Raw genomic sequence first — 18,808 nt, forward strand, 5'->3', positions numbered from 1 at the left:
CCCTCCCTCCCCACACTCACGGGACTCAGGTTTCCATGTGACCCTGGCACGTCACATGCTCCTATTAATGAATGAAAAATATCTTCCCATTTAAATTACCATGACAACACAGTCTCACATCAATACTTGCTCATAACTTCAAAGAGTACACAAGGCTAATCGATGATACAATGAGTTATAGCCTTAATTATGATGATGATGATAACACTTCTGCCAAATGCAAAAAGATAGAAAACTTGATGTTACTAAGAAAATGTCTTTTCAAGAAAGCATCATTTTATGAAAAATGGGGCACTCTAAGAAGCTTACTCTTCAAGCCAATCAAATTTAACAAACACAACATTCCAAAGCTCCTATACAAATACAATGATATACCCAGGCTGCATCATGGACTTGACCTTTCCCCTCCCCAATCCCCTCCAATTCACTGGAGACATGAATAGAAGGCACAGGAAAATAGGCTATCAAAAGTTAATGAAGTTTCCACCAAAGACATTTAAGGAAGAACGACCAATCACCAACCCCACTCCCCTTGTTGGCAAAAAGCTATTCTCCAGACTCTCAGACTCAACTCAAGTGAACCATCTTTGCAGACATTTTCCTTTTGTCTTTATTTTTAAAGTGGGACTATTAAATTATAATATGCACGTGGGAGAAACCCATTAAAACTACATAATAAGGACATATTGACCACTTCCCATAATGACTGACTCCTTGTTGCCCATAGTGGCTGAGGCAGAAAAGCTACTTATTCATTAGGAAAGCCTCAGAAGATCAGATTTTCAAAGTGTCATGTCTGGTTGGACACAGGGACTGTCTCAGAAAACATAGGCTGGAAAGAGGAGTTCCCTAGGTGAGTTTATAAAGGCATCCCCAAAATCCGGGCATCCTGGCAAAATCCTGATAACTGGAGCCTCCAAAGCAAACTATATAGTACCCTACAAGCATTGTGAGATCTTTATACTGGCTGAGACCAAGTTAAAAGGAAATGAGAAGAAAAGTTACCTTGTAGCTTATATTATTTGAAAATAATAAATTATTTTTATATTAGGTATTTTCTCTTTGGCCTAGGTTACAGTGAACTTCATGAGTACATTTTAGTTAATGAGCTATATAAAAATTAAGTTCTCTACCCTGTCCAATCTTGTCAGGACAGATAATTTTCTAAACTCTGTATGAGCTTCCCTGGGGTTTGTTACTTCCTCACGGGTACCAACAGGAAGTTACGCCTATTCTATACGCAGGGGAGAAAGGATAATGTGAATTATTCTATTGTTTATTTAAGGTCCTGAGTACATTACTTTTAATTAAATTAAATTATTTGCTATTTGGTTTGTGACTCTTGTACAGCCTATTTGTATATAATTAGGTCACAATCCCCACTGAACTAGAGGAAGCTAGGATTACCAGAGCTGAGAGAGTACCACGGTTAAAAGGAATTTAAAAAAGATATATTTGAGACAGGGATACATGCCTTCTGATAAAGAAGTGATTAAAAGAAGAAGGGGACTGAATTTCATTTTAAGTTTTTATTTTCAACCTTTGACATGAGAAAAATAAAGGCCACCTGATGAAATACGAAAAAATTAACATGTGGAATGAGGATCTATTTTTGAAACACCAGGGGCCAAAACACTTTACAGAATACTTCTAATGATCCAAGTTTCTCTCTGAAATACTGGTCAGTCTTTATAAGAAGGAGAGTTTTTTCAGTGATGTTGTATGACTGGTAGTCAAGAAACACATTTTGTGTACATCAAGAGAAATGGAGCAGTGAGCATACAGTGGCACATCCTCAACAACAACTGGGTGGGAAGAGGGACATAAAGGATATCATATCAAGGAGATTTGTGGCTGGAAAGAAAAGCATGGGCTCCTCATATAGAAAGATGAAACAGCCAACGTTAACAGTTTGTGTTGTTCCACTAGTTGTTCATGCTATAATCTTAGTAATAATAACAATAGCTAGCATTTCCAGGTTTGCAAAGCACTTAAAAATATCTCATTTTACCCTCACAACCATCCCAAAGGTAGGTGCCTCATTTAACAGATAGGGAAATGGAGGCAAAAACAGGTTAAGTGACTTTGCTCAGTCACACAGCTTATTAAATGTCCAAGGCTGAATCTGAACTAAGGCCACCCTGACTCCAGGTACAGCATCTCTCCAGCAGGCTACCTAATGACCTCTAAAGGAAGGCCCCAGTCGAGTAATATCTTTAAAAAAAACTTTATAAGAAAATATTTTGGACAAGTTTTAAAATATTTCAAAGCAGAACTAAATATTCTAATACTAGAATAAGTAGAGTGAGTGCAAGCTTTAAAGCCCATGGGGAGTGCGAGACAAGGGAAATTTTGAGGGTTCGTTTTTACAAGGTAGAAGTCTATTGTCAGTGCTACCACACCTAGGTGCAACTCTGTTCCCATAGGGCTTAATGGAGAAGTTGCTGAAAAAGTAGAGGATCCCTCTACAACTATGTTGCCAAGGTGACTAGTCTCACAGGAGACATTACTGCACATTTTCCTCATACCTCTCAGTTATCTTCCTTTCAAAAAGGTCGAAGGAATCCCCACATGACACATCTCCTTCCCCACAAATTCAATTCAACAAACACCTATTAAGGTTTATTATTTATTTTGTGTTAAAAAGAATTTCCAATAATATTCATTTCATTTGTTTTCTTTTATCATTAGTATTTCTACCAAATGTTCCATTTCTACAATAAGGTGAATGTGATTCTCTAACTTTCAGTTTGAAAACTGAGTTGTCATAAATTTCTCAGACAAAAATTTCCCATGTATATGTACACATACATATATATACACACACACACACATACACACGTAAGTATACATAATGCACATATATAGTTATATAAAGAAGGGGGAAGAAAGAAATTAGTTTTATTTTCCTATTTAGTTTTTATTTTTCTGGTAGTAGTCAAAGAAGAATCATGCTGAATTCATCAAATGCTTTATGGATTATATCATTTGAACATAACAAATGATTTCTAAAATCAGGTAGCTTCTCCATTGTCTGGGTGATAAGAAAATGCAAATTCAGAATATAAACATGCCTGACTTCATGCTAATACAGCATAGCATCCATACCTCTCTAAAGCCCTTTTTATAAAAATATAATATCCATTTATATGATACTTTTAACCTTTATATGATCCTGTCCTCATAAAAACACAGTGAGATAGATTGTTTAAGTACTATTATTCCTAATTTAGAGCTGTGGGAAAGTGGCTCATCTAGGGCAACCTCAGCTAGTGTAGTGGCAGAATTGGGATTTAAATTCAGGTTGTGTGCCTCTAATCTGAATTTTTTTTGTCAGCATAGTATATATTCTTTATAGCCTATTCAGAATGAATGAATCTTTGCAACCTGATATAATAAATGAAGCCATCTATTTCCAAAATCTGTTGGGTGCCATAATAAATGTAATGATTCCCTTGTACTTGCCTTGCCAGGGTTCTGCTGCTTAAAGAGTGCCATTTCTTGAAGAAATAAGCTGAAATTCATCCATGATTCTGCAATACATTGGCTGAGTCTGGGTTTTTCATCAGCTTTGGAATTTACCACTTCCCAGCTAAAACAGAGAGAAGAAAACAACATTGGATAACTGATAATAACACTTAAAGGAATTTCATATGAAATTTAATATCAATCAAATAATCAAGGTGTGAATGTCCACAATGGATTTAACATTGGTTGGTCAACTTTACAGAAAATATTGAAAATTGAGGCTTAGTACTACATAGCCTCTCTTTCCACCATCAACTGGTATATAGAATACTTGGAAAATGCAAACTAATTTGAGTATTAACCTAAGAAAACATTACAAGGATAATAAACTGGATAATAAATAAATAAAAGAATGATAAAATAATATATTTCAAAGACAGAGCAACAAGAGGAAACTTCAGGGACAGAGAATCTGTTCAATGTCAGAAGGTCCTAGACTGTTCAATTTGACCACATTTAACTTCCTTTTAAAAATTCTCAATGATTATCAAGTTAATAGACTTTCCCCATATCAAACTGATACATCTAGTGAACAAAGGAAAATAAATGGGAAAAAAGAGGAACTATATATTCAAATCTCTATAGATTTATCTATATGTATATTATATTATATATGTATCTATAGTTCTCATAGCTAAAGAGTAACTTGGTTGGAGAATAATAGTTCTTGTTTTAGGGTACTTTAGAGTATCATCACAATATCCTTCCTAACATGGCCTATGTCATCCAAGAGAACCCTTTCTGGTTACTAACTTACCGTTATCAACAAAAGTTTCTAGAAAGATTAAAGAATTGGTTCATTTATTCTGTTTGATCTCTAGACTCCTCAACTAATTGACCCTTAAGACTCCTAACTCCCTGCAGATGCCTGATATCATTTATGCTTACTTTAAATATGTGCAATAAAACTCTTACCAGATTAATACATCATTTTCCCTAGAAAAACAAACCCAATTTTTCCTGGTAATTCTTTCTGAACTAGCATTATAATTCCTGTTGTTACATCATAGTGACAGGGGACAAAACATTTATTGCTAAATTAAAACTACATAAATGGGTCATTATTATTAAATGCTTGGATCTAACACCTTGAATACTCTAGTACATTTTTGTGGGTAATTAGGTTTATGTTATGTGATCTAGTTCTTTCCTCTTTCCCTTTCTCCTATCTTCCTTTGATATTTATTAAGTAATTATTACATTCTAGACACCGAGGGAAACACAAAGATGAAAAGGCACACGGTTCTGATCACAAGCAGTTTAAAATCTCATTAGGTGATGATACATACAAATAAATGCCACACACAGAATGTAAGTACATATAAGAAGTATAAAGTGCCATCAGATTGTTGATATTGTCTGTAACAGTACATTTGAAAACAATTAAATATAGTCAAATGGAAAAATTCCTAGACTGGGAAATGGAAGAAAGGGGTCTGGCCTTGGTTCTGTCATAAGCCAGCTATGAAGCTCTGGACAAAATATCAAGCTATTTGTACCTCAGTTTTTTCACAGAATGCTGAAGCAAAAAATGTTGTTTGAGGTGCCATCCAACTCTAAAATTCTCTGGTTCTAAATAATGTTGGCAATCCCATTAGACAACACTATCTTCCTTCCTTCTTCCCCTCTCTCCACCTGTTGTCTTTCCTAGTATCAGGTAAGTGTTCCACTTTCAGAGACAGAACTTTCTAGGAAAAATGATTACCTCATTCCTAAAATCCAAAGTCGGAAAGGAAATTTATGGCCATGATTATTTGATATTTGGAGTACATTACGGGTGACATGTGCATGATACGTGTTGTTGTTCAGAGTATTCTGAAGTATTCAGAGTATTCTAGGCTTTCCTAGAAAGTCCTTTCCAGAAAACATTTGAGAAAGAAGACCATGTGAATACTGGACTAACCCATAGGAAACAGAGCTTTCATATGGAGTATGGCTCCCTTCCCGTCATTCTTGGAAGATGACACATTGCATAAGAGAATGAAGGGAGTGAAATATACCTAAGACTTTTTTTTTTTTTAGAAAAAAAAAAAAGGTTGCTGCAGGTTCTTTTTTCAGTAAGACAGAATTCTTCTATTATTATATCCAAAAGCTAAAGGGAAGAGGGTATTAATAGCTTTAACAGTGATCAATATTCCAATATTTATTAATACTTTCCTACTTCGTTTTAGGATGGTATTTCCTACATATTTCCTGCTTTCTTGCCTTTATTCAGTTTAAGATTAGGAGAGAAGAGCTGACTTCCTCAAGAAGTTATGCTGCCTATAGCTAAACAGGATGTAACTAAATATTGCCCTTCTCTGATGCTAAAAATATTAGGTAAACACTATGCAAGTAATTCATTCCTGGAGTGTAAGTCACGGAGAATTCTGATGAAAACGATCTCAGTCTTTTATCTGGTCATGTATGAATGTGAGGCTTCCTCCAAAACCAAGCCTGAGAAAGCATAACATTTTTTCAGATATTTCAAAGGAAGGGCTCTGTGAATAAGATGAGGAGCTACAGTGAAATAGGCACCCTCTCCGTTAACTTGGGAGTGGGGGAAGTTCGTACCAGTGTGAAAAGTTCAACGAGGAAAGGAATAATAACAGCCTGCATGAGTGTGGTGAAATGACTTGCCTAAAGTCAATTCAAGTAGTATTAAATAGCAGAACCTGGCTTCCAGTCCTGGCTCTGATACTTATCAGACAGACCGTATGACATAACAGAAGCATCACTGAACCTAGAGTCGTATTTCAGCTCTATCACTCCCCAAGGGACCGTGGACAATCCATTCTTTCCTTCTCTGTAAAATGTGGGAGTTGGTTTGAATGACCTTAAAGGTCCATTTCAATTCTAAATCTCCAACTATGGAAACTCACTGTGAGATTCTTATCTTCTGATACACAGGATCATAGAATTGGAAGAAACCTTAAGTAATCTAACCTAAACTCCTAAATATTTTTCATACAGATGATGATTAGCAGAAATAGTATTTGAAGTAGTTCCTCTGACTCATATCCTGTACATCTTCTACTGTATCCCTGATACGTATTAATAGCAGGATTGGGAATCTAGGTCTGTCCATTACGTCATGCTTTCTTCCATTGGAAACAAAAATCCTCTAGGAGACAATGTATCATTTTGGCAATGGAGAATTTTCTCTTTATTATTCCTTATGAGAAGAATTTTATGCCCTAACCCTTTTTCCTAACCTCCTACCACATTACAATGTATTCAATTCCTATATGCTTTGATCCAGTGACACCAGCCTCCTGGCTATTCCATGAACAAGACATTCCATCCCTCCACTCCAGCATTTTCTCTGGCTGTCCTCCATGCCTGGTATGCTCTCCCTCTTCTACTTAGACTACTGGACTCCCTGGTTTCCTTTAAGTCCAAACTACAAATCCCCAACTTCGAAAAACCTTTCCCAACTCCTCTTAATTCCAGTGCCTTCACTCTGTGAATTATTTCCTGTGGCTTCCTTTGTACATACTTGCTGGCATGTTGTCCCCTGCGCTAGACTGAAAATTCCTTGAGGGAAACGATAGTCCTTTTGCTTTTGTTTTTTGTTTTTGTTTTTTGTATCTCCAGTGCTTAGAACAGTTCAGGTCAAGTAACAGTAGTTGTTATTTGTCCTTCATTCTCAAAGAGGACCATGACATCAGGAAAGTGATGCCATAACTAGCAAGTGAACTGGATTTAAGTGAGGGAGGGCTGTGCAAAGTCACCAACCATACTCCCTCCTCTGGAGCCACCTGGGTCCAGTGGCAAAATACACATCAGGATAACTGGAGATGGCCCCAGATACAGTGGGAGACCTTTCCTGGTTGGTGATTAAGGCTAAGTAAGAAATAAAGCAAAGAACAACCTTTTACCTAGTCAAAGAAAAAAAAAGAAATCCATCTGAGAGAGGAAGACCCTCAGGGCTTTTCAGGTTAAAAACAGAAACAACATGCTCTAAGCCATCAGGGCCCAAACAATGACCAAATGAACCTTGGGTTGGGCTCTACAGTTGACTAATCATGAGAGCAAAGAGAGATTCATGTTTAAGGTATGGTCCTTAGACCTTAGGTCCTTAGAAATCTAGCCTTTAAACCCCAGTAGTAAGTATATAACAAATGTTTACTGATGGAGACACACATGTGGCACTATCCATGCTATATGCTATGTGCCTTTAGCTATTTAGCATGTAACTGTGGCATGTGGAAAGAATGCTAGCCTGAAAATTCAATCAGAAGTCCTGCATTTTCTTCAGAGCTCTGCACCTAAATAGGTATGTGACTGTGGATGAATCACTTTATCTCTCTGGTGGAAAACGAGGTAACTGAACGAAGACCCATTTCCAGTTTCTCAAATTGTTCTTAGTATTATAAACAATGATTTATCACTGAACTATAAACAAAAGAAATTAATTTTGAAAACTTTTTTAAAAAAAGAATAGCACCTCAAATATATTCAGGTGCCAGTGATGGATATTTTTTCTTAAATGATTTCATATGGGGAGCTGATCTCATCTAGAAAAGTCACTGAATCATCAGGAGGATTCTCTTTTTCCTTATTAAATGAAATTTTTTCTAGCTGGAATTTTTTTCTAATCTGGGTTAAAATGGGAACAATATATCTATCCATTTTTATTTAGAAATTCTAACTATATTTTAAATAGGTTATTATAGCAAAATCATATTTTAAAATAATATTTGTACTTTGGGTTAAAATGGAAAGATATATTTGTTGATTTCAGTTCAGAATTTTTAACCACCTTTTAAATTGGTTACTAAACCAAAAATACATACTCAATGCATTCTTTAAACTGCAACACATGATGTTCTCCATTAGGGGGATCTACAATCCTGAGAAATATGCCACCCAGGTGTGCTCTTTAAAAGTAGACTGAAATTTTTCTCCAACTGGACCCATACTATCTACCTAATGAGAATTTTGCAGTGTAAGGACACTGAGGGGAAGAAGAAGCTATAAATCTGATCATCCTAATGGGGGAAAAAATCTCAGCCACTACTCTGTAAACTTATAGAAGAGTCTATATGGCAAAAATATTCAAGACTCAATAAAAAAAAATTCTCACATAGACTATCCATCCTCCAAATGACTAATAATTTTACAAATCAGTAAACAAGGACTAGCCCTAAAAAAAATTAAACACGTCAAAACAGAGTGGGAAAACTGTCAAAAGAGTTATTATCCATCTCTACATGTAAACATTCAGGTCACTTTTTTCATTTTGACACTCTGAAAACATAACACAACTTCTTTGTTCTATGAATTTCTGAACTTGAGAGCAAAAATAATTTTCCCAATCAAAATTAGTTGTGTTGGGCTAGGTTTTTTTCCTTCTCAAAAGATGATCAGGAGTTTTATTTAAATCTTATAATTTCACTTAAATTCTACAAGATTATACTCCCATCATATCCCCACTAGCCAAGAGGCATCATGGTCAAATCCAAAGGATCTGGGATGTCTGAGAATCTAGAGTACCCTTCTAAGCCTTGTCTTTCCTTGTACAAAGTCTGCAGTCCTGGAATGATTTTGTGATGAAGCTTCACAGTAAACCAAGACACACAAACAAAACACGTCTACATGCACTCTTATTTTAAGAGGAACTTCTTCTGGACTAATAATAGATCTCCAGAGTTCAGCTGAAGTTACACAGAGACAAGGATATTAGAAAGTTAGGGGTGTGCTTTAACACTTTTCCTTCCTGACACAAGGATGTTTGGGACCTCCAAAAAGGAAGACAATATTTTGTGGGACTCACGTAGCAGGAAAACTGAAAACATCACACTTCAAATAGAAGGTCTGAATAACTTCAGTGGCCTCAGAAACTTCACTCAGAAAAGTCAGTTTAAAAAATTAACAAAGTTTCATTCACACAACACAGTGTGCTAAATCATTCTATCCATAATAACCCAGCTAGCATTTAAGACCCTCTATAATTTCTGGTAACCAAACTTTAAAACCTTACAGGAGTTATTCTTTATTCTTTCCTCACATTCACCTCCTACATTTCTAGTCTTATTCCATGTTATTAGGTGTCTAGGATGCAGTGTAAGACTTTAACTCACAAACACCTGAGTTCAAATCAATTGTGTGATTGTGGGTAAATCACTTAATCCTTCTGTCTTGCTGTCCTCATCTGTAAAATACAAATAATAATAGTGCCTACCTTTCCAGGTTCTTGTGAAGAATGAAAATAATTTATGTAAAAGCAAACGAGAAAGGACAGTGTTCTATCCACTGTACTACCCAGCTGCCCTTAACCATTATTTACTGAAGTGATTTGGAGCGGGAATGGGACAGGCATGCAGGTGAGCAAATGCAAAGAATATATCCAAAATAATTTCAAAAGTAAAGAAGGAAGAAAACAAGCATTTAAGTCCTAACCACATACCAGGCACTGTGCTATGAACTTTACAAATATCTGATTTGATCCTCACAATAACCCTCAGAGGAAGGTGCTATTATTATTCCCACTTGAATGATGGGGAAACCAAAGCTGACAGAGGTTAAGTGACTTGCCAAGGGTCACACAGATAGTGAGTATCTGAGACTGGGTTTAAACTTAGGTCTTTCCTCACTCCAAAGTCAGCACTCACTCCACTGTGCCATTTACCTGCCTTTAAAAGGGAGAGAATTCAAACACCTGGGCTTGTAAAAGTTCTCCAAGGTGTTGATGAAGGATGGCATTCTAGCCATGAAAGATGACCTGTACCAAAAACACAGAGGCAGATGATGCAGAGTAATATATGTTGAAAACCAAGGAGGCCAAACTGACTGGGACAAAAACTGCATGAACAAGAGTATGAAACAGTAAGACTAGACAGAGAAAAGCTAGCTGGAAAGTCATACTGTGGAGAGCTTTTTAGGTTGAGCATTTTATTTTGTACTTTATCCTAGAGGCAAGAGGGAGCCACTGATGACTTTTTCATATGGTCACATCCAAATGTGGGAATATCAATTTGGCAGTGTGTGAGGAAAATATTAGTAAAGAGAGAAAATGAAAGCATAAGGATTAATTAGAGGGAGATTATAATAGCCCAAGAGAGAAGTGATAAGGGTCCAAACTATGATAAATGGTGTGTGGGTAGAAGATAGATGAAAGAGGTGTTATAAAGGTAGAATCAACAGTAACTGGCAATTTTGTGGATAAGGGGAAGGTGAATGTGAGGACAGAATAAAGAATAACTACTGTAAGGTTTTAAAACCTGGTAACCAGGAAGAACAGTGGTACCCTGAATAGAAATAGGGAGAGACTGGGAAGACAGTTGAGGTTGATGAGATATATGAGTTCCATTTTGGATGCATGGAGTTTAAAGATGCTTACAGAATATTCAAGTAGAGATGTCCAGTCCTCAAGTGGTTATGAGAAACCTCATGGTATAATGAATAAAGGGCTAGATTTGCAATCGCTGAATTTGCTCAATACACGATTTGTAATAAGTGATTTCACTTCTCTCATTCCCTCTTCGCTATAAAATGCAGGTAACAAAAATATCTACTTCACAGCATTTCTGTGAGGATCAAATTAAATAATCTGCATATAAATTATAAAGTGTAAAATATAAATCAGTATAAAGTACTTTATAAATCTACTTTGAATGTGGGATGTGAATTCAGGAGAAAAATTAGGGCTGTATACATAAATTTGCACATCATCTCCATAGAGATAATTGAACTCAAATGAGTTAAATAAAATTGCCACCAAAAAATGTAGACAAAGTAGGGACAGGAGCCCAGGATCAGGGCAGTCATTTAGTAAAAGACAGAAGGCTCTCAAGGGCAGGGGCTCCCTGTCTCATGAAGCTTTCACTGATATTCCAAGTCATCCTCTCCTCAAACTGCCTTGTATCAAATTGTCTCTGTATATGTAATATTTATATCCCCGGTGAGATGTGAACTTCTTGAAGGTAGGGACTATTTCATATTTTCTTACATTGTATCCCCCATAATTTTATACATAATGGGTATTAAATAAATGTTTGTTAAATTGTACTGGTCTTGAGATCTTTGCCTTAAAGAAAACTTTATAATCTATATTTATCAGAACAACAATTATAGTTTTGGAAGCTTGATCTTACATAAGAGTGGTTCTTAACCTGGGGTTTATGAACATTAAAAAAATGTATTTTGATAACTATATTGATATGTAATTAGTTTCCTTTATAATCCTTTTCTTTAAAAAATTATGCATCTAGAAAACAACATTCCTGAGGAGAGGTCCATAGACTTGGAAGTCATCAGATTGACAGTGAAGAGGCTAAAGAAAACCCCTTGTTATAATGCCAGTCAAATAAGAATCTGAGATAGCATAGCATGGAGGAGTTCAAAACTCCTGGGAGAGGTGGGCAGGATGGCAGAGTAAGGACAGGAACTCACCTTAAGTGTCCCAAATTATCCTTCAAACAACTTAAAAATAATACCTCAAATCAAATTCTAGAGCAGCCAAATGAAACAATTTTCCACTCTAAGAAAACTTAAGAGGTAAGCAAGAAAAAGGTCTGTCTCACCAAGGTGGTGAGGTGGTGGTTGGGCCTAAAGTGTAGTGCCAGCCAAGCCATAACTACCAGCAGCAGGCTGGTATAACCATAGTAGTGGCAGCAACAGTGTGGGGAGCTCTTGGCCCACAGAGAGTAAGGGGGTCAGAAAATTGGTCAGGAGGGGATGACAGGGGACCCTGTTGCAATGCTCATATGCTATTCTGGGTCACAGTCTCAGAGCAAAGAAGAGGGGCCACAGGAGAGCAGGATCTGGTCACAGTTCCAGAGTAGAGAAGACTATCTGAGGTGTAATTATAACTGTGAATGTGAAGGGGATGAACGAATCCACGTAACAGAAGCAGACAGTAGAATGGATTAAAAACCAGAACCCCAAAGTAATATGTTTACAAAAAACACACTTGAAACAGAGAGACACGTAGAGGAAAAACAAAGCAATAGAGCAGAATCTATTAATTCTTCATTTGAAGTAAAAAAAAAAAAGAAAAGAAAAAAGCAGAGTTAGCAATCATGATCTCAGACAAAACAAAAGCAGAAACAGATCTAATTAAAAGAGATAACCAGGCAAACTCCGTTTTGCTAAAAGGTACTATAGACAATGAAATAATTTTACTTACTAAACATATATGCACATCAAATGGCATAACATCCAAATTCTTAAATAACTTAATTGGGTTACAGGAGGAAATAGTAAAACTATGCTAGTGGGGGACCTAAACTTTGACCTCTCAGAACTAGATAAAACTAGCTTAAAAAATAAGCAAGAAATAAGTTAAAGAGATGAAGAGAATTTTAGAAAAGTTAGACACCACAGATGTCTAGAGAAAACTGAATGGGAATAGAAAGGAATATACCTTTTTCTCAGCTATACATGGTACATTTACAAAAACTGATCATAAAGACCTCACAAGAAAATGCAGAAAAGCAGAACTATTAAATGCATCTGTTTTAGATTATAATGCAATAAAAGTTACATTCAACAAAAAGCCATGGAAACAAAGATTAAAAATTCATTGGAAACTAAATAATGTAATTCTAAAGAATAAGTGAATCAAAGAAAAAAATCAGAGAAATAATAATTTCATTAAAGAAAATGAGAACAATGAAACAACATACCAAAATTTATGGAATGCAGCCAAAGCATACTTAAAGGAAAATTTATATGTCTAAACACATCAATAAAAGAGAAAGAGAAGATCAATGAATCAGGCATGCAACTAAAAAAAAAAAAACTAGAAAAAGAACAAATTAAAAATTCCCAATTGAATACAAAATTAGAAATCCGGAAAATCAAAGGAGAGACTGATTAACAAAACAAAGTAAGAAAACCACTGAACTAATAATTAAAAGTATGAGATGGTTTTATGGGGAAAAAACAATAAAATAGATAAACCATTTCTTAATTTGGTAATAAAAAAATTGGAAAACCAAATTACTGGTATCAAAAATAAAGAGAGTGAATTCAGCAGTAATTAGGAGGAAATTAAAGCAATTATTAGAAGTTATTTTGCCCAATTATCTGCCAACAAATTCAGCAATGTAAGTGAAATAGATGAATATTTACAAAAATATAAATTGCCCAGATTAACAGAAGAGGAAATAGAATACTCAAACACCCTATCTTAGAAGAAGAAATTGAACAAGTCATCAATGAGTTCCCTAAGAAAAAATTCCCAGGACCAGATGGATTGATTATCACAAGTAAATTCTACCAAATATCTTGAGAGTAATTAATTCTTATCTATATAAACTATTTGGGAAAATGGGCAAAGAAGGAGTTCTACTAAATTCCTTTTATACACAAATATGATGTTGACCCCTAAATCAGGAAGAATGAAAACAGAGCAAGACAACTCTAGACCAATTTCCTTAATGAATACTGACACAAAAATTTTAAATGAAATATTAGCAAGGACCTAAGAACTCCAAATTGCAAATATACACTATGACCACATGGGATTTATTAGCAGGAATGCAGGGTTGATTCAAAATTGGGAAAACTATACAATATCAAAACAAAAATCGTATAATTATCTCAACAGATGCAGAAAAAGCTTTTGACAAAATACAGCATTCATTCCTATTAAAGACACAGAAAAGCACAGCAATAAATGCACCTTTCCTTAAACAGAGAAGTATTATCTCTCTCAAACTATCAGCAAGCATTATCTATAAGGAATTGGAAATAAGCTAGAAGCATTCCCAGGAAGACCAGGGATAAAGCAAGGATGCCCATTATTCAATATTATTGAATACAGCTAGCTATAACGATAAGAGAATAAAAAGAAACCAAAGGAATTGGAATAGGCAATAAGGAAACAAACTATTACTCCATACAGATGACATGATGGCATACTAGAGAAACAACTAAAAACTGGCTGAAATAATTGACAACTTCAGCAAAGTTGCAGACTAGAAAATAAATCCATATAAATCACCAATATTTCTATATATTACCAACAAAATCCAGCATCAAGAGACATAAAGAAAAATTTCATTTAAAACAACTGTAGACAACATAGAATTCACAGAATTCTTAGGAGTCTTAACAAGATGAACCCAGGAACAACATGAACACAATTACATAAAATTTTCCACACAGATGTTCAGGCGTAAACAACTGGAGAAATATTAATTGTTCATGGGCAGGCAGAGCCGATATAATAAAAATGGTAATTCTACCTAATTAATTTACTTATTCAGTGTCATACCAATCAAAAAAGTACTAACAAAATTCATCCGGAAGAAAAGGTCAAGAATATCAAGGGTATCAACAACAAAAAGTGTGAAGGAGAATGGCCTAACCTAGAGCCGATTAAGAAACAGAGCAGCAGTTCAGTGGAATAGATTAGGAAGACAATACACAGTAGAAAATGACCATGGGAGTTTAGTGTTTGATAAATGCAAATATCTGAGCTCCTTGGACAAGAACTTACTACTGGGGAAAACGGAAAGCAGTTTGGCAGAAACTGGGTTTAGACCAACACCTTACAGAGTATATCACAGTAAGATCAAAATGAGTACATGACTCAGGCATAAAGGGTAATACCATAAGCAAATTAGGGGAGTATGGAGTACTCTACTTGTCAGATCTATGGATAAGGGAAGAATTTATAACTAAACAAGAAATAGTATTAAAAGGATGTAAAATGGATAATTTTGATTACATAAAATTAAAAGGATTTTGCCCAAACAATCTGCTGCAGCCAAGATTAGAAGGGAAACAGAAAATTAGAGAAAATTTCTTTTACAGCAAGTTTTTCTGATAAAAGCTTCATTTCTCAAATATACAGAGAAGTCAAATCTATATGAATACAAGTCATACCCCAATTGATAAATGACCAAACGATAGGAATAGGCGGTTTTCAGGTGAAGAAATCAAAACTAGCTATATTCATATAACAATGCTCTAAATCACAACTGATTAGAGACATGCAAATCAAAACAACTCTAAGGTACCACATCACACTTATCAGATTGGCTAACATGACAAAAACAGAAAGATGATACATGTTGGAGAAGATGTGGGAGACTTAGAAAACTAATTCACTGTTGGTGGAGCTGTGAGCTGATCCAAGCATTCTGGAGAGCAATTTGGAAGTATGCCCAAAGGGCTACAAAAATGTGCATACCCTTTGACCTAGCAATACCGCTTCTAAGACTGTATCCCCAAGAGATCATAAAAATGGGAAGGGGTCCCACATGTACAAAAATATTTATAGCAGCTCTCTTTGTGATGGCCAAAAACTGGAGATCAAGGGGATGCCCATCAATTGGGGAATGGCTGAATAAATTATGGTATATGAATGTAATGGAATACTATTGTGTTATAAGAAATGATGAGCAGGAAGACTTCACAGACGCCTGGAAAGACTTATATGATCTGATGTTGAGTGAAAGGAGCAGAACCAGGAGAACTTTGTGCATAGCAATGACCACAGTGTGCGAGAATTTTTTCTGGTAGACTTGGAACTTCACTGCAATGCAAGAAATTAAAAAAATTCCCTATGGTTTTTTAAGGCAAAATGCCTTCCACATCCAGAGAAAGAACTATGGAATTCAATCGCAGAATGCAGCAGATCATTTTCTTTTGTATTACGTTTTGGTTTGTTATATGATTTCTCCTATTCATTCTAATTCTTCTACACAACATGACTATAGTGAAAATGTATTTAATAGGAATGTATGTATAGAACCTACATAAAATTGTATGCCGTCTTGGGGAGGGAGGGAAAAATAATCTAAGTTATATGGTCGTGACTGTAGAACACTGAAAATAAGATATAAAAAAACATAAATCACTATTGATTAGAGATATGTAAATTAAAATAACTTTGAAGTATCATTTCACACATATCTGACTGCTTAATATGTCAGAAAAGGAAAACAATAAACTTTGGACGGGATGTGGAAAAACTGGGACACTAATGCACTGTTTGTAGGGTAGTGAACTGATACAACCATTTTGGAGAGTCATTTGGAACTATGCCCAAAGGGCTATTAAACTTGGCAAATCCTTTGACCCAGAAATATTAAAACCAGGTCTACAATCATTGAGATCAATGAAAAAAGAAAAGCATAAAGTATTTATTGTGGCTCTTTTTCTGCAGTGGCAAAAATACTGGAAATTAAGGAGATGTCCATCAATTGGGGAACAGCTGAACAAATTGTGGTATATGAATGTAATGGAATACTATTTTGCTATAAGAAATAATAAGCAGGACGCTTTCAGAAAAATCTAGGAAGACATAAGAACTCATACAAAGTGAAGTGAGCAAAACCAGGTGAATATTATACAGAGTAATAGTAAAATTATACGATTATCAACTATGAATGACTTAGCTATTCTCAGAAATGCAGTGATCTAGGAAATTCTGAAGGGTTTATGATGAAAAATGCTATATGCTGCCAGAGCAAGAACTGATGGAATCTGAATGCAGATCAAAGCATACTTTTTTTTTACTTTATTTTTCATTTCTTTTGGGGGAAGCGGAGTAGTTCTGTGTTTTCTTTTGCAACCTGGCGAATATGAAAATATGCTTTGCATGAATATACGTCTATAATCTATATCAAATTGTTTGCCTTCTCAGAGAGGAGAGAGGGTAGGAAGGGTACTGGAATCCAAATTTTTTTAAATGTTAAAAATTACATAATTGAGAAAAATTAAATAATAATAATAGAATTTTTTTAAAAAACTCCCAGATACATATTGGTTATGTGACCATATGAGTTACTTTACTTTTAGCATTATAAATGTAAGTTATTGCTTCTGAGTCTTCCATGCCTTTCTTTGAAAAAAAAAATATGCCTGATAACTATCAACAAAAAAACACAGAAATATAGGGAATAATTTACCCAAAACTCTATAAGTTAGCAAGCCAAAACCAAAAGAATTAACAAACCAGCAAATAAAATATTTTTTCTATATTCCTTTTTCAGTACTGCCCCAAACTCTCACATCTGTAGTCTTGTTTCTTTAAAATACATAATTTATTTTTCAATTTTCAACAATCACTTCCACAAGAATTTGAATTCCAAATTTTTTCCTCATCTCTCCCACCCCCCACACCCCAGAATACACCCCATCCAACCCTTCTCCCAGTCTGTCCTCACTTCTATCAGCCCCCCTTCTTCTATTCCCTTCCCCTCTAAGTGGTCTTGTTTTTCTTCTAAACAATCTGAAGTTGACACATATGCAATTCTGGTCCTGCTAACTTTTCTCTACCTCATCTCACATAAATTGTTCCACCATTCCTAATCCTTTATATTTACAAATTTCCATTAAAATAATGATTTGAAATTAAACAAATGGTTTTTGCTGTATGTCTTTGTTCCTACTTTGGCCCTGAAGTTTAATATAATTTTTTCAAGTAAAATCTGGCTTCATGCTTAGTTCATTATGTTAAAATAAAGAAAAGATTGGGTAACCCGGATTCAAGACTCAACCTCATTTGCTAATATTGTAACCAGGAAAGAGTCACATGAGAGAGTCTGACCTTCAGTTTCTCATTTGTAAATAATAATAATACATTACATACTTTAAAAGCTGCTTTAAATATTACTTAGTTAAATTATATGCATTAGGTAAATCTGAACTATTATTATCAAAATAAAAAATAAATAAAATAAAATTCCTTGTCACAGTAAATTTTAAGGCAAATTACTTGGGTAATTTGTAGTTTCTCCCTAAAATGACTTTAAGATTTAAATTTTTAAGCAGAACTACAAAAAATAATTATTAAGTGGAAATTATCTAGGGCAGCTAGGTGGCGCAGTGAATAGTGTTGGGCCTGACTCCAACTAAAAAGAAATTATCTGAGAGCATAAATTTTCATTATATGAAACTAACATAAGCCTCCTTGAGAACAAGAGGCTTTTTTTTTTTTTTTGCTATTTCTGTCATCTGTGCTTATCACAGTGCTTTGCACATAGCAAGTGCTTGATACATTTTAAAAATTCATTTAATTTCTAGAATTAAAAAGAACATTCTAAAAAACATTAGTGAACAAATTATTTATCGACTACCTATTACATGACTAGCACTAAGATACCTCTTGGTGCAGTAGAAAAAAAACAACCTGATCTTTCAGTTGAAAGGCCTGGGGTTCAAATCCCATTTTGGCAACTTTGGCAAAACTAATTCTGTCATTTACCATGTAATCTTGAACAGTCAATTACCCTCTCTGAGCCTTAGCTTCTTCCTTTAAAAGGTAGATATTAAAAGGAACCCAAAAAAGCACTTTAAAAAGGCAATACACTAAACAAGCTAATGGAGAAAAATATAA

General features: G+C 35.0%; 1 protein-coding gene across 2 annotated transcripts in view; it reads right to left on the minus strand.

The window, feature by feature from the left end:
* Positions 1–18,808, minus strand: part of RETREG1 (reticulophagy regulator 1) — a 156,724-nt gene that overhangs the window by 9,985 nt on the left and 127,931 nt on the right. For both annotated transcript variants that reach the window (XM_072605460.1, XM_072605461.1), the window contains one exon: positions 3,466–3,592. In XM_072605460.1, coding sequence (XP_072461561.1) covers positions 3,466–3,592 — 127 coding nt within the window. The remainder of the gene's footprint in view (positions 1–3,465; positions 3,593–18,808) is intronic.

This window comes from Notamacropus eugenii, chromosome 4, assembly GCF_028372415.1.
Source record: "Notamacropus eugenii isolate mMacEug1 chromosome 4, mMacEug1.pri_v2, whole genome shotgun sequence".
NCBI classification, from domain to species: domain Eukaryota; kingdom Metazoa; phylum Chordata; class Mammalia; order Diprotodontia; family Macropodidae; genus Notamacropus; species Notamacropus eugenii.